This window comes from Prinia subflava, chromosome 3, assembly GCF_021018805.1.
Source record: "Prinia subflava isolate CZ2003 ecotype Zambia chromosome 3, Cam_Psub_1.2, whole genome shotgun sequence".
Taxonomy (NCBI): Eukaryota; Metazoa; Chordata; class Aves; order Passeriformes; family Cisticolidae; genus Prinia; species Prinia subflava.
In genome coordinates, this window is record NC_086249.1 from 17,443,626 (window position 1) to 17,462,202 (window position 18,577).

The window sequence follows — 18,577 nt, forward strand, 5'->3', positions numbered from 1 at the left end:
AGGCTGGGTGAAAGGATTTAACTGGTAGTCTCAAGACAGGTCAGAAAATAAGTAGGTGTCCATGTTAATCTTTCATGGAGAATCAAAGTCAGTATCTCTCTCCAAAACCACAGTGATATCTGTGTGTAGGATTTTTATAAGAGCTTGCAAGAATATTTCAGGTTTATTTGAAAGTCTGATCAGGGACATGTCACTGCCAGTGGCTGAGGCTTGGATTCTGCCTCTCTAGATGTGGTTACTCATCTGTTTCCTGCTTTTCTTTATTCCACAGAGAGCCCTTCTAGAGAAGAAGCAGAGGAAGAAACGTCTCGATCCGCTGATGGTACAGCCAAATCCCGAGGCCAAGCTGCGCAGGGCAAAGCCCAAAGGGTGCGAGGAGCAGACTCCTTTAGTAGAAACTCCTACCCCTGTCCACAGTGATGTTGTGTTACATGGTAAATAATCAACCTGATTGCAACAGGGTTCCTCAAAATCCCAGTGCATGTGTTATGTCACAGACGGGTGCTTGCATTGCTGTGGTAGGGGTCAAGTGATAAGACTGATTACATACTTTTCTATATACAAAAGTTGAATTGTAGTACATTATGGTTGAGCAATACGAAACTGTGAAAGCAAACAAAAACCTCACCTTGATTTTTGTGACAACTGTAAATCTTCATGTGCCCTTGCGTAATCTCTCCCTTGGGTTAGGGTAGAAGAACTGTAGAAATGAGCTGGCAACTTATAAAAGTGAGGACATACAAATCCAAAGTAAAAAAAATCTTCTGAAGTTGTAAGATTCAGTAGTGACTGCTTGTATGGTGTTTCCTTATGGTGTCGTGGCATATTCCACCTCAAGATTGCACATGACTGAATGATAAAGTGGAGAAAGCAAACAAAAAGTGTTATGAACACTGTGTTAGGCTCTTGATGGTTCTTATCTCATCTGTTGTTTCCTGTGGGCTTGAGACAACTGAAACATGGCAGGTTATAGTGGTCCACAAAGTAACAAGCAGAAAGTGCTGTCAGGGCCAAAGGCAATAACTTAGTGGCCTCAAAACATTGCAGTAAAATAGTGACCATTGTTTTAGGATTGAAAAGAAATGCAGTAGTGAGAGCCTGAAGACTCCCATGTCACAAAGAGATAAAAAGAGCAGCAATGAAATCCTTACATTCTAGTGGAAGTGTCAGGAAGTTGTTTCTGAGAGCCAGGATCCCATTAGCCTATCAAGAAAACAATGGGAAACGTTCTAAGGCTTTGAGATGTGCACTATTCCAGGGTGTGATAATACAAGCATTGTACTGATAGCAAATTAATATGCACAGCAGAATTTTAAACCCCTAAACAAGAGGTGTTACCTGGTTTGAAGATCACTGTTGGAACTATCTTATCCCTTCTCTCTTGAATATTTTTCTTGTTCTCCTGGTGCCTTTCAGGATCATAGAATGGAAAGGAAAGTGATGATGTTTATGGTAGCATTTATGTGTTTAAAATCAGGTGGAGAAAAGCTGCTGTTAAAAGACACTTGCAAGTCAAGAAGAGAATGAGAGATAAGATAGGTATAACTTTTAAGGCAGGAGTCTTCAAATAAGGCTCAAATGAAATGGTAACTGCTCATACACTGCCTTTCATAGTTTTGAGGCTTTCTCAGTGCAAACAAGTCCTGTTACGAAGTGATAGCAGCAGTAAGCATGTCAGAAATACAATGCCTAGATAAAGCAGTAAAGTTTTAAGAAGAAAAACAGTGGGAAAACAAGAAATCCAAAGCTGGAACTACACTTATGTATTTTGTGCTACATATTAGGTGACAAATACAACTTTTTTTAATTGCGTAAGCCCTTGTAAAAAAGGTAGATAAAATCACTATATTTATGTAGGGAGAAACTGATAACTGATATGTTTAAAGTAGTAGGCAGTCTGTACCAGAGTCAGGCCTGACTCCTCCCAAGCCTTCTGAAAAAAATTGAACAATTATATTTCAGTACTTTAAAGAGATGCTAGAGGAAGAGAAGATGAAGAGCCATCATCCTGGCTATGCATTTTTGGCCATAATAAAATAGACTTTGGAATTCTGTTTCATTTTGGCCTGCAGGCATTGATGGACCAGCTGCTTTCCTGAAATCAGAAGTGCAGGATTTGGGGACCGAGCTCCAAACTCTGTCTGTTGGATCTACCAAACCAGAAGACAGTGCAGATAAGGAAAATGATGGAGAGGCTGTCGCAGACACAGCAAGCAAGCCAGATCTGCAAGAAATATTACAGAAACGAGGTGAGAGTTAATAATGGCTAACTGTCTTTTTTGGGGTTCTTTTACTTTCATAACTTTATTTCAGTGGCATTACAAAATGAGGAATCATGAAACACATGTCTGTTGGATATCAGTTTTAAAAGAGCTACTAGATTCTATATCATGTGAAGTGTAATGCTGCAGTTTCTTTTCCTGATTTTATTTGAACCATACCAGTTATGTTTTAAGCGTTTCTCAATGTACTGTATAATTTCTGGTCTTTCCACGGAAATTGCTGACAAAACGCTATACCTCATTTTGCCAAAGTTTGAGGTGTTTTTATTCCAGATATGTTATATCTTGATAAGATGCTTGAATATTTTCACAACAGCAGGACCCTTCATTAAATGTCATGATTTAAATCCTTAGGAGACTAACAGAAAGGTGGTTTTTTCTCAGTCAGAGGCTGTCACAGTCAGTGTTTTTTGTGTTATATATTCAACAGTTCTCTCCCATTGAGTAATTTCCTAGTGGAGTGTCAAGCTCTGTCTGCCAAGTATCTTAAGTTGCTGCCAGTACTACAGGAAACCTTTTTTTGTTGCATTGAGCCTAAGCACTTTGCAGCAAAATAATGGCTAGTGTTTAATTTAGTATACAGCTTGTTTTTATTTTGCAGAGCTTGTCTCCCAGAATGTTTCTAGTATACTGCTTTATTGAGGTACTATCACATTCAGAGGTATTCTCATCCAATTGTCAGATGGCACAGCTGCTTACCTACAGAGACCAACATTACACACGAGTTAGAAAAGGAAGGAGGAGAGAATATCCAGTAACTTCAGGGGAAATTAATGGAGCTAGACTATAAACAGTGAATTCTGAAATTGGCTGGAGGACCAGGGTCAACGCCTTTCCTCTTCCCAAATGTCCTTTGGGAAGTTTACTGACAGGTTGTTGAGACTGGATTTTTCTGTTTTATCTGAGACTTCCAGCAGTGCCCCTTCTCTGCAGTGCCATGTCAGAGCATTGTTATAATGTATGTTCTCAGAAAATAATTCAGTTAAGTAGGCTGTATTCACTGTTGGGTTCAATTTGGTTGGAAAAGACCTTTGAGGTCATTGACTCCAACCTATGATCTAACACCACCTTGTCACCTAGACAATGGCACTAAGTGCCACATCCTGTCTTTCCTTAAACACCTCCAGGGACAGTGACCCCACCATCTCCCTGAGCAGTCACCCTTTCTGTGAAGAACTTCTTCCTAATGACCAGTTGATGATGCAGTTCCAAGTGGAAGGACACACCAAATAGTGATGTGTACAGATCCTCTTTATAAATATCTCCATGCAGAGTTATTTTAGTTCTATACCCACAGTCATCTCTACATGACTGTGCTTAGGTTGAGATTAAATAAGTCCTGAACCTTCTCAATCTGTGCTTCAGTTTTAGAATTCAAGTCATTAGTAGTATTTCTGGACCTGAGTTTTTGGTACTGATGTAAGAACAGGAGGGGCTCTTACTGAAAAATTGACATACTCTGTTTCATTCTGTGTAAGACTGAGGGAAAATGGTAAAGGATGTAAATTGTACTGAGTCCAATCTATGGAATAATGTCAGCATGTTGATCTGGATTTCCTTTTGTTGTTGTTGTTGTTGTTCTTAAGACATGGAGGACTTTTTTGCATGAAAATATGCAAAATTACTTCAATGACAACATAAACTCAGCAATATATTATGTCATGGAATATCACGTAAAATCTTTATTAATAAAGGCCTGACAGCTGCTTAATCATCTGTACAGTGCTGCAAAATATCAGTAGGAATTTGAATAGCAAGGCTCAGGAAGATATAGCATATGAAGAAAATCAGCAGTTGAAAAAGCAGAAATTAAGGATGTAAATAGGTATTCAAGAGTCATATATGAATTAATGATGCCATGAATTAGTGACACCTTCTTTCAGAGATTACATGCTTAATCCTGTATTCTGACAGGAATTTCAGGCAGTTTGAATTTTGATGAGGAGGACACAGAAGAGGAAGAAGCTGGTAAGAGACCAGTATCTCATTCACCATACCCTGAATCTGAGAGGCCTAGTTCTGCATCCAGCGAGAAGTCTTTTGCAGTAAGTGTCTTGAAATCCATTTCTGATGAGCACTGGGCCATGTGCCTGATTTTAGTGCTAACCCCTGGAGCACTGGGTTAAAATACAGTAGCTGCAAGTACAGTAGCCAGCAACATTCCCTGAAAACAGAGGAAGGTCAAGATTGACAGGTTATCTGATTGAAGGGACACTGGGTTAAAGACTTAGCAGTGATCAAAGGAACAATTGTGGGTGGAGGATCCCAGGGAGCCTAATCAGTGAATATGGGAACACAGTGAGTCAGCACTATTACCCTTAAAGGAGAAACGGGCCATTGTCTCTGCAAAATTCGCCAAAATGACTCAGAGAAGCTCTGAAATGCCATGCAAACATAGGAGGAATTTCTTCCTGAAGGTTTATAGCATTTATTGTGGGATGCAAAAGGAAACGGAATTTTGAAATGGAACAGAGAATGCTGGCTTTGGACAAACATCATATGGGATGTTAGGGGAAAGGAACTTAAGAGGGAAAAGAAGGGTATCAAGGTGGATCAGGGAGTAATAACCATGGGAAGACAGGAATTAAAGGGAGTAAAAGGCATCAGATGTATGTAAACAACTGCAAAACAGTATGCTTGTCTGCTCAAGCCTTGTGCCTTGATTACTTCAGCATGTCCCATTCTCTTCTAAACTCCACTCCTAACTATTTCTCGTGTGGATGTATTCACGTGTGTGTGATACACATACATATCTACATACATATGTTGACAAATTGTGTGCTGGGCTAGCCAGTGAGTTGGAAGAGACCAGCATCAGGAAGATACAGGGTCTGAGCTAGCTCAGACCAGATAAAGACCATGGGGTTTGAGCATGGATGCTGGACACCCTTCAAAGTCCATGCTGTGGGAGCCCCACCTGAGTGTATTTGTGAGGTACTGTGTGTATTTTGTCCTCCACTAGTAGGGGGATAGTGCAAGAGGTCTGAGTGTCAGCTTCCTGGGAGACTGGGCTGTGGGTGCAGGGTGCAGGAGATACAGGGTGGTGGGTGCTGGAGGGAGGGAAGGGGTGAGACTCCAGTGAATCTCTGATCTGTGTATGTGTGCCTGTGCTATTCACTCAGGTTTCCTACTGGCTATAGCTGGGAATGGGGATAAACTTGCAACTTCTTGAAGCCCCAAGTGCTTGGGTGCTACAATTCATAGGATTCAGCCACCTCTAAGAAAAAATTACTTTGAGCTGTACCAGATTTCCATTAGCTTTCCAATTCCTTTGATTACCCTATGCATCCTGATTACACAGATTGTTCTAAGGCTCTTCCAACATTTAGTTGATATGGGTCCACCAGCTGCTTACTCCATTTCTGCTGCTGTTCTGAGCCGACATAATCTCAACACTCATTTCAGTCACAAAATCCCAGCCTGTCTTACTGCAGCATCCATCAGTCCTGCTTTATCATACTGTTTTATTTTCCACAGCCTTTGAAGTTCTAAAAGCAAAGAGGTTCTTTGCTTAAAATATTTACAGCATCTCATCCTATTTCCCCCTTTCTAGCAAATCACTCATGTCTGCTTAATGGATACTTATCTTTTTCCCCTTGGAGACCTAGTTTTTCCTCAGAGTAAAACCTTCAGCTGCTTTCTTCTGAGGAAACAAGGTGGTATCTTGTTTAACCTTCCTTCCCCCACTATCTTCTGGAGACACAATATCTTACGTTGCAACAAACCACTATTTTCTTGTGGAATACCAGAGTCTCTGATCTGATATTAGTTTGCTAATATGATGCTTCTTCCCATAGGAAACAGGTGCTTCCTGTAGTCCATCCCCTCAGGCAGATGCACAGCTGGGAGAAGTAGAGAACCTCGAGGATTTTGCATTGCGCCCTGCACCCCGTGGAATTAGTGTCAAGTGTCGAATCACTAGAGATAAAAAGGGAATGGACCGGGGACTCTTCCCTACTTACTACATGCATCTGGAAAGGGATGACAACAAGAAGGTACTGGAAGCAGCACACATTGTCTTGGCTATTGTACTCCTACCACAGAATATTTTTGGTGCAAGGGAGAGCTTTTGGTAGGAAACCAATAGCTGAGGAGGGCCATCATGCAGATGAGGACAGCTTATATTTGGCCAAGGTACTAAGGAGGGAAATAGCGTGTAATTAGCATTGTATTGTGGTTTAAAAGCCATAATATAGTGAAAGATGAAATTGAAAAAGTATAAAAATGTTAAATTTTAAAAAAGAGCAGGACATTGCTCCAGAAGAAAAGGAGGGAAGACTAGAAAGGACAGTTGCATTAAATCCAGACTGCCAGATGAGCTGATGGAGGGATAGGATTTCAGGCTGGGCACTTTGGAAGAGAGCAAAATTGTGGAGACAGTAAGATTAGCACAGAACAAAAAAGGGAATGCACATGAGAAATGGAGAAGTAACAGTTTGAATAGCAATGCCTCTGCATTCTTACAAAGCACCAGTTTTGATGAAAGTTTTGTTTTTCCAGACATTCCTTCTTGCGGGGAGAAAAAGAAAGAAGAGCAAAACATCCAATTACCTCATATCGGTTGACCCAACTGATTTATCTCGGAAAGGGGAAAGTTTCATTGGAAAACTCAGGTGAGAACCACAGATGAAAACTCTAGACAGTTGAGATAGGATTTTAATTTTAATTGAGTTGTGGTTATGACTGGCAATCTGATACAAAATCAAAGAGAATGAACTTGCATTGTTCTACTCAGTGTAATCTGTATTGACTTAAGTTGGCAGCCTTTTTCAGCATTACCATTTCACTGTGGCAGTGAAATCGTCTAGATGCTTTTCGAGGATAGGTTACAGGCTCACATGGGCATGTCATGGAAACTCCTCACTGAGCGAGCAGCAGGAAGATTCAGATAGCAGGAGATGTGTGTTTTTGCTGAGCTGTGCAAATAGTTTCAGAAGATGACAAAACTTTCTACTGATGCCTCTCTTTGTGTTTTTCCGTAACGTGACATTAGGTCAAACCTCATGGGAACCAAATTTACAGTCTATGACCATGGTGTTAACCCAGTCAAGGCACAAAGTCTAGTGGAAAAGGCTCATACAAGACAGGAGCTCGCAGCTATTTGTTATGTAAGTACTGCCTCTCCCTTTCTGCCCCTTTCTTTGTGCCTGGTTACCGCGGAAACACAGCTTGCAAAATCGCGCTGCTGCCAGCCTCCTCCTCTTAACTTTGGAACCAAGTGACCAATTTCAACCAGATACAACAAGAGGCAGAGGCCTCACAGATACATTCTTACAAGTTTAATGAAACTAAAGAGGAAAAAAAAAAAAAAAAAGTCAATGTCAGCAGCGGGAGAAACACCCAAACTGAAATCCTTATAACCTTCTTATCTGGCGTATTCAGTGTGTGGCCAGTCAGCACATGCTTTACATGGAGCCAGCCACAGCATGAACTGCCTCTGGACCAGCTGGGGTCTGGTAGACCCTGAGAAGGGACTGGGAGTACCCTGTGAAGCAGAATTAGCTTTTGCAGAACCAAAGGCATTTTGAGGGACAGGAGGGAGCTAGTATTATTTCAGTAGCAGCTTGTTGGAGGTAAGGATGTGGTTCCAAAGCAAATTGTGATTTACTAGCTTTGTTTTAGAGATGTTGTTCTGCTCTTGTGAATCACCTCAGTAAAAGGTGATTCAGAGTAAGGAGGCACTTGTGGACACTACAGAATTACATGAGAGTTCTCATGTCACATTTGTTTCATATTCTAGTCCTACAGTTTGGGTAAAATTTGAGGTTCTCTACAAAACAATTGCTGTTAAGTGGAAGGATTTTTATTTTTCTCACAGGTGTTTTTACTTCTCTCACAGAAGCTTAAAGATGCAGCATCTTCATTTTTTTGCTTTTCCCCTTGATCTTAATGGTACTTCGGAAAAAGCTGATGTGATAATTCTAGTACTAACCTGTTTACAGAAGTATCACTACATATTTTCTTTGTACATAGTATTCTTCAGTTTTCTACCTAGCTGGGCACAGCAAGGTGTTAGAATGAGCACAGGCAGTTAATATAAAGTCAGCTTTTCAGAATTCTGAACTTTTATCTACAAGGAGTTAGTTAAGTTTAAATATGAATAAAATCAGTACCCTCATTCTTATATATGCCCCTAGATTTTTTGAAGTGAAGTAATAGAGGTTGTAGCTCCAAAGACCTTTGTCTGTGTCTGCAAAATGCATTAATGTGTTAGGAGAAGCTGTATCACTTCTGTCAATCAATTCAGTACTTCTAAAAGATTCTGGCTTTTAATTGGTCTTTGAGAATTTTAAAGGTTATCACTGACATTGTTACAGAATACTTTAAATGGGCCCTTGGATTTTGGCTGATACTGTTAAATGAATGGTTTGAGAATACCAGGACTTTTTTCCTTTGCTTTTTGTACTCAATCCACTTGGAGCAGTCTCCTTCAGTGCTCTGGAAAAATGTGCTTAAGATTGAAGCTTGGATAGTTGCTGAATACTTCCCTTCCTGAGTCTGCTATTAAACATTTATAAAACAGTATGATTTGAGAGAAGGTTTAGATATGTTCTTGAACACAAATAACAGCACCTGAAGAAAAATGTCATTCATTGTTCAGAGACATTTTAGACTAAGTGGTGCTACTCAGAGAACACAGAGTCAGGTCAAAGATATTTTGCCTTTTATAATACTTAAGACTTGCTCACTAGCAAGATTTCAGCACATTACTGCCTCAGGTGCACTTGTTTAATTTTGTTGTAAATGTTTCAGTAGGCTAAGAAATGCACTCCAAATTAGTTAATAGCATGCATATTCCTAACACTGTTCTCTAAATGAGAAAGGCAGAGAAAGCAGTCTTCAATGATCAAACATTGTCGTTTGTAGTTGCAGTTAGATAACTGCTGCTACAGCTGTAGCCAGCAAAATTCTAAGAACTAGTACAAATGGTGATACAAGTTCAGTTTTGCTGTCTTTTCTTCTCTGAGGTGAAATATCTCATTTACTGAAAATAATGGCTTTCCTTGTCTTTCAGGAAACTAATATCTTAGGATTTAAGGGTCCTAGAAAAATGTCTGTGATCATTCCAGGAATGAACATGAATCATAAGCGAATTCCAATCCGTCCACGAAATGTGAGTTATGAAGTTTGCTCCTGTTTCAGATTGAAGGAAGAGGTTAAAGCTTCCCTGTAGAGGCCTGGGTGTGACTGACAATGAGGGTTTTTAGGAGCCACGGCTTTAGCAAGTCTTCTGGAGAGTAAATACAATGTTGCCTAAATGTGTTGTTTGTCTTGCCTTCTACCTAATCTGTAGCTTTCTGAATAGCGTTTGTATCCTTACGGGTGTTTTGGTCAGCCTAAATATGATTTACTTCTCTCTACATTGTTGCTGGTGCACCTGCAAGCTGCCCTCACAGTGGGACCCTGCTGTGCTGAGGGCTGGATGAACAGCAGCACACGTTTGGTTCGCCCAGGAGTGCGTTCTTAGCCGAGATGTGGATTGCAACAGATAGGCAATAGACAGATCAGGTACTGCTGATGCAGTAGCAAGAGGAAAAAGACATTTTGATCAGAATGATGTCAGCCTTTTTGTAGGGGTAGCAGAAAAGGAGGATTCTTGAAGGAGAAGGAGGGATAAGGAGAAGGACGGAGATTTGTTGTGACTATTTAGTGAGGATTTCTCATAGTTACAAGAGGCGTTTTAGCTAAAAGCTTAGTGAACAGTATCTGAAGGTATGTTAAGGTGTGTGATGAAAATTCTTAGGTTCCCTTAATGTGAGTTTTACGTTTGGTGACAGAAGACCAAAAGGCAGAAAGAAGAGGTACCAACTGAAGGGTGTGGTCAATGTTTTAAGCTAGAAAATTGATTTGCAGCCATGTTGTAAGTAGATCTGAGTAGGACAAGAAAATATTTCCTGAGGTCAGAGAAAAGAATCTTCAAGAATGGAAACTGAGGTCATAACAGCCCAGAAAAGAGAGTTAATTCTTGTGAATAGTCAGAAAAATTCTATCTGGAAGTGGTCATTCACTGTATTTCAACTGGTGTTGCCATCTCTCCCATTGGTACAGTAATGCCATGGCCCTGCCTTTATTTTTCTCCACTAAATCTAAATACAGTTAGCTGGTGCCAGTTCCCAGGGATTTGTTTTGCATCTTTAAAAAGTAGATAAAGAAAAATTGATAACTAACTAAACTGAACAGGAAGTTTTATTTAGGTTATCCTCAAAAATTTGATATGGTATCTTTGTGCAATACTGAAGCACGTACTATAGCCATATCAGTCAGACCTCCACAACAGCACAACAGGTTGTTTTCTGAGCATTTTTTCCATTTAGTACCTTAAGCTTGGACTCTTTTTCTTCAGAGTTTTAGCATATATAGTTTGGATTTTATTTGTTGCAGAACTTTTAAAGTTAAATCCTACGTCATGTTTCACTATAACCTGAATCTCCCTGTAATTCATTGTTTGTCAAATTTAATGTGCTGTTTTACTTCCTCTTTGTATCTTTTTGGTTTTATTTCTCTCTGGCTTTCATACTGTGCATCACTCATTAGACACAATAGGATGATATTTAACCTTACATTCTACTGCAGCCTTTGGACTTTCTACTGAAGCACCTCAGGGCCTGGCACTGTGCAGTTAATTGTAGATTATTTTCTTTTATTTCAAAGTTTCGAATGTTAGAAATGGAAACTGGATGCAACAGGATCAGAGAAAGATTATGAGACTCAGAAGGGATTCATGCCAGCAGGATGGCAATTATCTGTGGACTCTGAATTGCTCCCTTTCCTGTACACACACCTCCTTCCCTGTCACTCTTTTTACTTTAGCGAGTGAAAAGGAATGCTTGGACTGGGAATCCAGGAAAGATCTTCCTGGTACTTGCAGACAGTATTCAGTAGGACTGAGTTCAAGCGATGTCATTGTGTTTCATTAAACAGGGAATGAAGTGACAGAGTGCACACACAAGAGAGGTGGTACTCGGAGGCAGAGCCATTCCAAATCTGATAAATATGTCTTTTTTCTGAACAGGAGCATGAGAGTCTGCTGTCAAAATGGCAAAACAAAAATTTAGAGAACCTCATTGAGTTGCACAACAAGGCTCCAGTCTGGAACGATGATACTCAGTCGTATGTTTTGAACTTCCATGGCAGAGTCACTCAGGCCTCAGTGAAGAACTTCCAGATTGTCCATGACAATGACCGTAAGAGTCTGGTGGAGGGTGTGTGGGACTTACTTAAACAGGGAGAACCTAATTTATTTCATGAGGGTTGGGAGGAATAGGACACCCTTCCTAGAGGAGGGAAATTGGGTAAAGGAAGCTACCTCAGGATTACTGGGGACTTCTGAGTTGTCAGGAAAATCATATAAGGCCTCCTTTTTTCTGGGGTGGATGCAGACTCTGCTGCCCATAACTGCAGCAAAAGAGGGCGGGGAAATGAAAGTTTCCTGGAGTGAAAGAAAAGGTTTAATACAGCACCTTCAGGCTAGCAAAAGAAGGGTTTGAGCTTTGGTTCTGAGAAGAAAAATAATCTCTAGAATAGCACAGTCACTCTAGAGGACAGATTTCAAGGCCACTCTGGTGGGAAAGGATGGATACACCAACCCCATATATTTAGGACTGGCAGATGTGGGGGGGGGGGGGGTGGATGGGTTTTGTTTGGCTTTTTGTTGTTGTTTGTTTTTTTTTTCTTTTGCTTCACTGTGAATTTGTTAATCTCTTAATGTCTCTTCTCCCCAGCTGACTACATTGTGATGCAGTTTGGTCGTGTAGCAGAGGATGTGTTCACTCTGGACTATAATTACCCTCTCTGTGCTCTTCAGGCCTTTGCCATTGGACTCTCCAGCTTTGACAGTAAATTGGTCTGTGAATGAGGGACAACAGACACGAAACATGGAACTCACTCCCACCCCTGCATCTTGTAAGAGTTCCAGGTGTAGCAATGAAGAGCATATTGGAAGGGAAATGGAGGACAGACCTCTGCAGGCCTATTAGAAAACCAATTCCAGGCTTCAGAGCACTGTGGGTGTTGACAGCAGGCCACCTTGGGAGCAATCTCTGTATGGATTGTGGAACAACAAGAAAGCTAGGTGATGTTTTTGTCATTGCTGTTGAGTCTGCTGTTAGAATCCTTGTTTACAGATGCTGCATGAGAGTGGGCTAAGCCCACTTATTGGAACTCCTTGCAGCTAGGATTAGAGAAATAATGGTGAAATGTTCATTTACCTTGAAGCTCCCACAAGGCCTGGGAGATGATGCTACTCAAGAGTTCCTGATCAAATGAATTCAGAAAAAAAATAAACTGTTGGTGTAAGACATTGGCTCTAATACAACACTTTTACTCTGTGGAATGATTGTCTGCTAAGATCGATACTCCATTTCCCTTTCAGTATTCTAATTTCTCTCTATCCCTTGACAGTCGTTTTACCAAATGAAGAACAATCAAATCTCAAACGCTCCCTTTTCAGTGGGTGATATTATATTCATTGCTACTTCTGTTACTTCTGACCATGTGAAGAATGAGACTAAATAAATGATAGAATCTGGCTGAATTTGGCAGAAGATAGTATTGTAATATACAGTACCACTTCTGAAAAGCAGTGTTCTGATTGGTTGAATCTAGACTGTAACTGATCTAGACTGTAAACTGATGAGAATTATTTTTTAATTTTGCCATTGTTCATGAAATTTGCTATGTTTTTAGGTATTAAGTTTGTGACCAATTTTTTTTTTAACGTGAGATTATCTTAAGGCATGACATATTAAAGTAGATTTTGCATAAATAATCTTACTCTGATTATAAGGAGTTACCTCAAAAAGAGATTACAGGTATTTTCAAAGGGATCAATAAGTTAAATGTAATTATACCACAAGGCTTTGCAATGTGTCCTTCCAATGTTCCACACAAGGCTTTGCAATGTGTCCTTCCAATGTTCCATTTTTATTGCTGGATGCAGAGTGTGGAGACTGTCACAGCATGGAACATTTGATTCATGTGGCCTTAACTCACCAGAGCAGATTGCAGCACGCTGTGGCCTGGGGTCTCAGTGCACACAACTGTGTACTGAAGCAGAGAACAATTACTGTCTTGCCTGCTTCTTGCCTATCACACATATTCACAATGGTTTGGAGAAGTCTGTCCCTCTACTGGGACAAGAGTTAGGTGTTCTCCAGCTTTGGATATTGTCCTTGTCAGCAGACTCACTCTGTTCCAAGCTGCAAAGAGCAGATACATTGCTTTTGGTCTAGAGTCTTTGCAGCGGTAAATATCGCTTGCGCTTTCAAATTAACAAAACTTTGTGAAGACGTTTTCTGATATTGCCAGAAAGAAAAATTATCGTAATCACAAAGTAAACACTGTATTTAACTGTAAAATATGAATAGAGGCTGAGAAGTCCAGCTCTAGTATCTTTCAGATAAGCATTTTTCAGTAGAGATATTTTGCTGAGATATTTTCTTGAGATGATCTTATCAGAAAAGCAGTCCGTGAAGAGAACTTGAATGCTGATGGATCTGTTTTGTGCCTTCCTGCTCATCAGGCTGAGGATGAGACCTGGCAGTGTTTTTCAGCTGTGCTCTTCTGAAGTCTTGGCTGATGGTTCAGCATTCACTCTGCCCATCCAGGAAAGGAAGTCAGTTTGTGTACCTGTCTGATTATTTTTCTGACTAGGAATGTGTGAAAGAAATTGCCTTATGTTATTTGGGGGTGATCTGAAGGTAGGATGCTAATTCCTGATTCAAGATGATTTTCTGTGTGCCCAGAAAGTGTCCTTTTACTTAGCATCCTTTTAATTAATTAGCCTTGTCAGCAGTGACTCTTCAAGCTATTTGTTGACATCAAATGATCTGTCACAGCCTCTCAGTCAAATTATGCACAGATTAACTGATTCAGTGGTCTTTATCAGATACTGTTTTACATTAATTGTACTTATAACTTTTATATCTAAATGAAAATAAACTAATTTATATATTGAAAAGTCTTTAATTCTGAATGATTTTTTTTAAATTTTGCTGTCACCTGTGGATGTACTTTGTTCTTTCTCTATGACATATTACTTCATTTTCTTCCTGTCTTCTTGAATATCATCTGTCTTCTTACTCTTCTATGTAATTCTCAGTTCTCTCTCTTTGTGCTGTTGAATATTTTTCCCATACACTTAAAAAATTTGGAATAAATGTAAGGGTAGTCTCTGTAACACTTTTACCCCCCACCATTATCAGGTCTTAGCCTGCAGTTCTTGGTTTCTATTTGATTGTTTAAGCTAGTTCAATTTCTCTGCCCCATGTTTTTAATGTTTTTCCCAGCATCCAGCTAGGGTATTTGAGACAGTTCTTACTGCACTTTCCTACCTTCCATCTGGACCCATTCAACTGTTGAAGTACATTAACATATTTTTTCTGAATCAGGTACTGAAGTCATACAAAGCTAGGAAGAACGTCAAGTTGAAGTGGTTATATTTTCCTATTTCCACTGAGAGATGTGTGAATGTCAGTAAGAGGAGATGGATCTGATAATCAGAAACTGGCACAGCCCTCAACATGCAAGCCCTATTCTTCAAGCACCTCTGTTTTTCCCGCTATTTCCATCTGAGCTAAATTAGTCTTAGAGAGGAGAGAAAATTAAGTGGGAAACACAACTGGGCATTTGTTCTTAACACAGTAATATTAGTTGCATACATGTAAAATGTAACATGCTTGAAATCCCGGAGAGATCTTAAAGAATCATATTAAATGGTTAAACTGGAATCCTAAAGGCAGGCCCACCAGATGGAAATGGCTCCTAGGCTGCTATAGGCTCTTGGGCTTACAACCATAAAAGACAGTGAATGATTTCTTGCTCTTTTGGGGCTGAGTCTCACTGTCACTGAAGTTTTGCTGCTGAATTTGGTAGCAGTAGGACAGGAGGTTTTGTTGCTGTTAGCACAGTTGTTATACTTCACTTAGTGTGCTCCTCTACTTGCTGGGATTAACAGCTCTGTAAATCTCTCCGCTGACATTGAATTAGGTTTCCTGTTCCTGGTATAAAAGACAAGTAAACCCTTCCCTGGATTTACAAGTTGAGTTAAGAGTTTGTGTAGTCCTGTGAAACTGGGCTATGGACAGATTCCTTCTTTCACAGAGTCGGGAATCTCATCTTTGCTACAGGAACAAACAGTTGTACCTAACTGCAGTTTAGAATTGGTTCAGAACTAAGGAAGTCCCTTAAGTAATCCTAGGGCCAAGAGATTTGGCCCAACATACAGTTATGTAAAAGAGTGGAAAAGCAACACTGATGTGTAAGGGCTCCCTTACTAACAGGGAAAACAGCCAGCTCGCACTATGAGGTGGCAACAACGGAAAGCCCTGCCAGGAAATAAGGCAGAGATCCTGTACCAGTGCTAACTCCTGTACCTTTTGAACTGTACACTGCATAAATTGTTTTCTCATGCACGCCTTAAGGTGTTCTATATCAAATTATTATTTCCTCACTGGAAGCTGGAGGTCACTTCTTTTGTTCCAGAATGGGAGAAAAATCCAGAAGAAAATTAACTTCAACATGTTTTAAGGTAAAGTCTATGGTAACTATAACCTGCTCTGGTAATATAACATTGAATTTAGAGAATACATAAATGGGTGAATATAATCCAGAGGCTGGAATTTTTGATCATTTAATTTGATTCAATTAACATCTCCATACAGGGTGACCCACTGCACTGTCTACAAAAAAACAGCTGAAAATTTTGGTGAAAACAAAGGATTTTCTTTTTTTAAGCTTAATCGAATTGAGCCCTTTATTTATTATAGGGAAAGTAATACTAATTTACTAGGGGAGGGGAGGGCTTTATTTTAAAAACTGCATAAGAAAATCATCCTGATAGAGTACAAATAGGGTTGGGGAATTAATCTGATAGGTTTGCCCAACTCTCTCAGCTTTCTGTTCCAAGCGGAATTGTTTGGTTCTGCATTAGCTCCGGTAAAAAATCCCAACCAACCTACCACTAAAAACCCCGTATTCTCCTGAGTGAGTTTCCATCTGCAGCTGACTGATGTCCTGCAAACAATTTGTGTGGTGATTCACAGGAAGGAATAGGTTTCAATTCCTTCTCTTTGAGCTATGTTGATTTGGCAAGGAAATGGGAGCAAAACAATGTTAGTCACATAATTAATGAGACCTGGCCGAGAATTCCCACTGAATGAATATATGTGATGAGAAGTGAATTGTGAATTACCTTTCATATACATAGGGTTGGTTGTTGTTGTGGGGGGTTTTTGTGGTTGTTTGTTTGTTTGTTTTAATACAGCTTAATAGAAACTGTGACTAAATTAATTAATTACAGGGCTTTATATAAAAAAACAGCAAAACACTCCTGCAAATCATTTCACTAAATTCTGTGACATCGTCTTATTTATATTGTACATACTCTTCATTCCTACAGTTGTATCAGAAAACCTCATGTTTATGAAATTGATGGGTTTTGCCATCTGGTTTCTGAGACCTTGGGACACATTTAGGACCCGTTTCCAGGTATTTGCAATTTTTACCGCAATTTGAAAGAGTTAGGAACTTTTTTAGCTTTGGGTTCTTAGGAAAAAACCTCAGTTTCTTCAATATGCTGAAGTTTTAAAGAAAGCCAACCATGTTGTAACTCTTCACAGGTGCACACCAGCCATCTGTGACAGAATCCCCTGCTGGAGCCGCGGGAAAGTTTGGTTTGCTGATGTAGCTGCATTCCCCGAGCTGCTGCTAGGATGTAGTTGCATTTACTAAACCTGCTGGTTTCCTACTGCTTTTGTTTTGGGGATGTGGCTTTCCAAACCTAGGGCGATTCTCGGTCTCACATCAGCATTTTCTAGCGCAGCACGCTGGCATTCCTGTATGAACAGGTAGGAAAGGAGCAGCTCCGACGTGAGCCCGAGAGAAGCCACGGGCAGACACCGCTTTGCGGGTGGGCGGGCGAGTGCTCTGCTGCCTGCCTGCCCTCGGGAGAAGCCCGCTGCCGTGTCGGGCTGGTGGTTTCGCAGCGGCTCCGCGGTGTGGGTGGAAATCACGGCCCGTCTCTGAGGGGCTCCGTAGCCGCCGGGTCGCGCCCGGCGCGCAGGGGGAGCCCGGGAGCCGCGTCCTTGCCCGGGCGGCGCAGGGCTGTCCCCGGGCCCGGAGCCCCTCACGGGCGCTTGGCCCATGGCCCCAGGTAAAGCACCAGGCGAGTGGCGGCGTTCCCGGGCATCCGAGGCCGGCCGGCCGGGCCGCGCACTCCCGCTCCGGGCGCCGTGCCTGCTCTCGATTCCTGGCGGCGGCGGCGGCGGCGGCGTCCCGCCCGCTCCCAGCGCTGCCGAGCCGCCCCCTTCCCCCGCTCCCGGCCGCCCGCCCGGAGTTTCCTTCCCCCGCCCCCGCGGGCCCCTCTTCCGGCCATTGCCCGCGTTCCCTCCGCCCCGGTCACACACGGCCCCCGGCCGGGGAGCGCCCGGCCCCGCCGCGTTTTGTTCCCAACTCCGCCCGGCCCTTCTGCCCCCCGCCCCCCGCCAGTCCCCTCCCAGCCCGTCCCAGCCCCTGCCTCAGCCGGCGGTCCCTCCCTCCCTCAGCCGCCTTCATTTCATACCAACTCTCATTCCTCGCATTCCTCACTTCCTCCTTTCAAACTCCAGGGGAAATAAAAACCCTCCCTTTTCCTCCCAAACTCCTGCCCGGCCGCCCCCCCGCCCCGCCGCCGCCCGGGCTCGCCGTCCCGCCGGCCGCGCCGCGCTCCTCAGGTGAGTGTGCGCTTTGTGCTCCGCTCCCGCCGGCCCGGCTGCCCCCCCGCTGCCATCCCGTCCCGTCCCGCTCCATCCCCTCTCGGCCACTCGCCCGGCCCGGCATTGTTCGCTCTCCCCGCCGCCGCGGGACCGGCACGGGGCAGCCCCGCGGGCCCACCCCGGAGCCGCTCCTCGCCAACTTTTTCTTTGCTCCTCGGCGGCGATGCCGAGCGGGAGGGCGAGCGGGAGGCTGACCCGGTCCCAGCCCCCGCTCCCACCCCTGCGGGCTCGGGGGTGGGGAGCGGGCGGGAGCGAGGGGCAGGCGCGCAACAGCGCTCGGTGCTCTCTTGGCAGAAAGTCCTGGAGCTGAAGGAGGATTTGAAGCCGGTCCCCGCTGCCCCTGAGGAACAGCAGCCGCTCTCGCCTCGCTCAGGTCGGGACGCGCCGTTCCGCGATGGCTTTGGCGCGGGTGCCTGCGGGAGACGGGCTGGAAGGGCTGGAAGGGCTGGAAGGGAGGGTGCGGAGCCGCTCGTGTGAGACAGGCGAGGCACAGGCGTACAAAGGAAGCGATGGGAACATCCTCAATGGAGCCTCCGGCCGCTG

The 18,577-nt window shown here is 42.6% G+C and overlaps 2 protein-coding genes across 4 annotated transcripts in view; both read left to right on the plus strand.

The window, feature by feature from the left end:
- TULP3 (TUB like protein 3) overlaps positions 1 to 14,244 on the plus strand; it is a 32,129-nt gene extending 17,885 nt beyond the window's left edge. For all 3 annotated transcript variants that reach the window (XM_063394097.1, XM_063394096.1, XM_063394098.1), the window contains 9 exons: positions 272 to 434; positions 2,073 to 2,249; positions 4,197 to 4,327; positions 6,080 to 6,277; positions 6,783 to 6,895; positions 7,276 to 7,390; positions 9,298 to 9,396; positions 11,296 to 11,467; positions 12,005 to 14,244. In XM_063394097.1, coding sequence (XP_063250167.1) covers positions 272 to 434; positions 2,073 to 2,249; positions 4,197 to 4,327; positions 6,080 to 6,277; positions 6,783 to 6,895; positions 7,276 to 7,390; positions 9,298 to 9,396; positions 11,296 to 11,467; positions 12,005 to 12,138 — 1,302 coding nt within the window. In that variant the 3' untranslated portion in view covers positions 12,139 to 14,244. The remainder of the gene's footprint in view (positions 1 to 271; positions 435 to 2,072; positions 2,250 to 4,196; positions 4,328 to 6,079; positions 6,278 to 6,782; positions 6,896 to 7,275; positions 7,391 to 9,297; positions 9,397 to 11,295; positions 11,468 to 12,004) is intronic.
- Positions 14,245 to 17,811: 3,567 nt separating this feature from the next.
- The window catches only part of TEAD4 (TEA domain transcription factor 4), a 51,751-nt gene continuing 50,985 nt past the window's right edge, over positions 17,812 to 18,577 (plus strand). The window contains exon 1 of the mRNA XM_063394100.1: positions 17,812 to 17,992. The gene's annotated coding sequence lies outside the window, so the exon portion shown is untranslated. The remainder of the gene's footprint in view (positions 17,993 to 18,577) is intronic.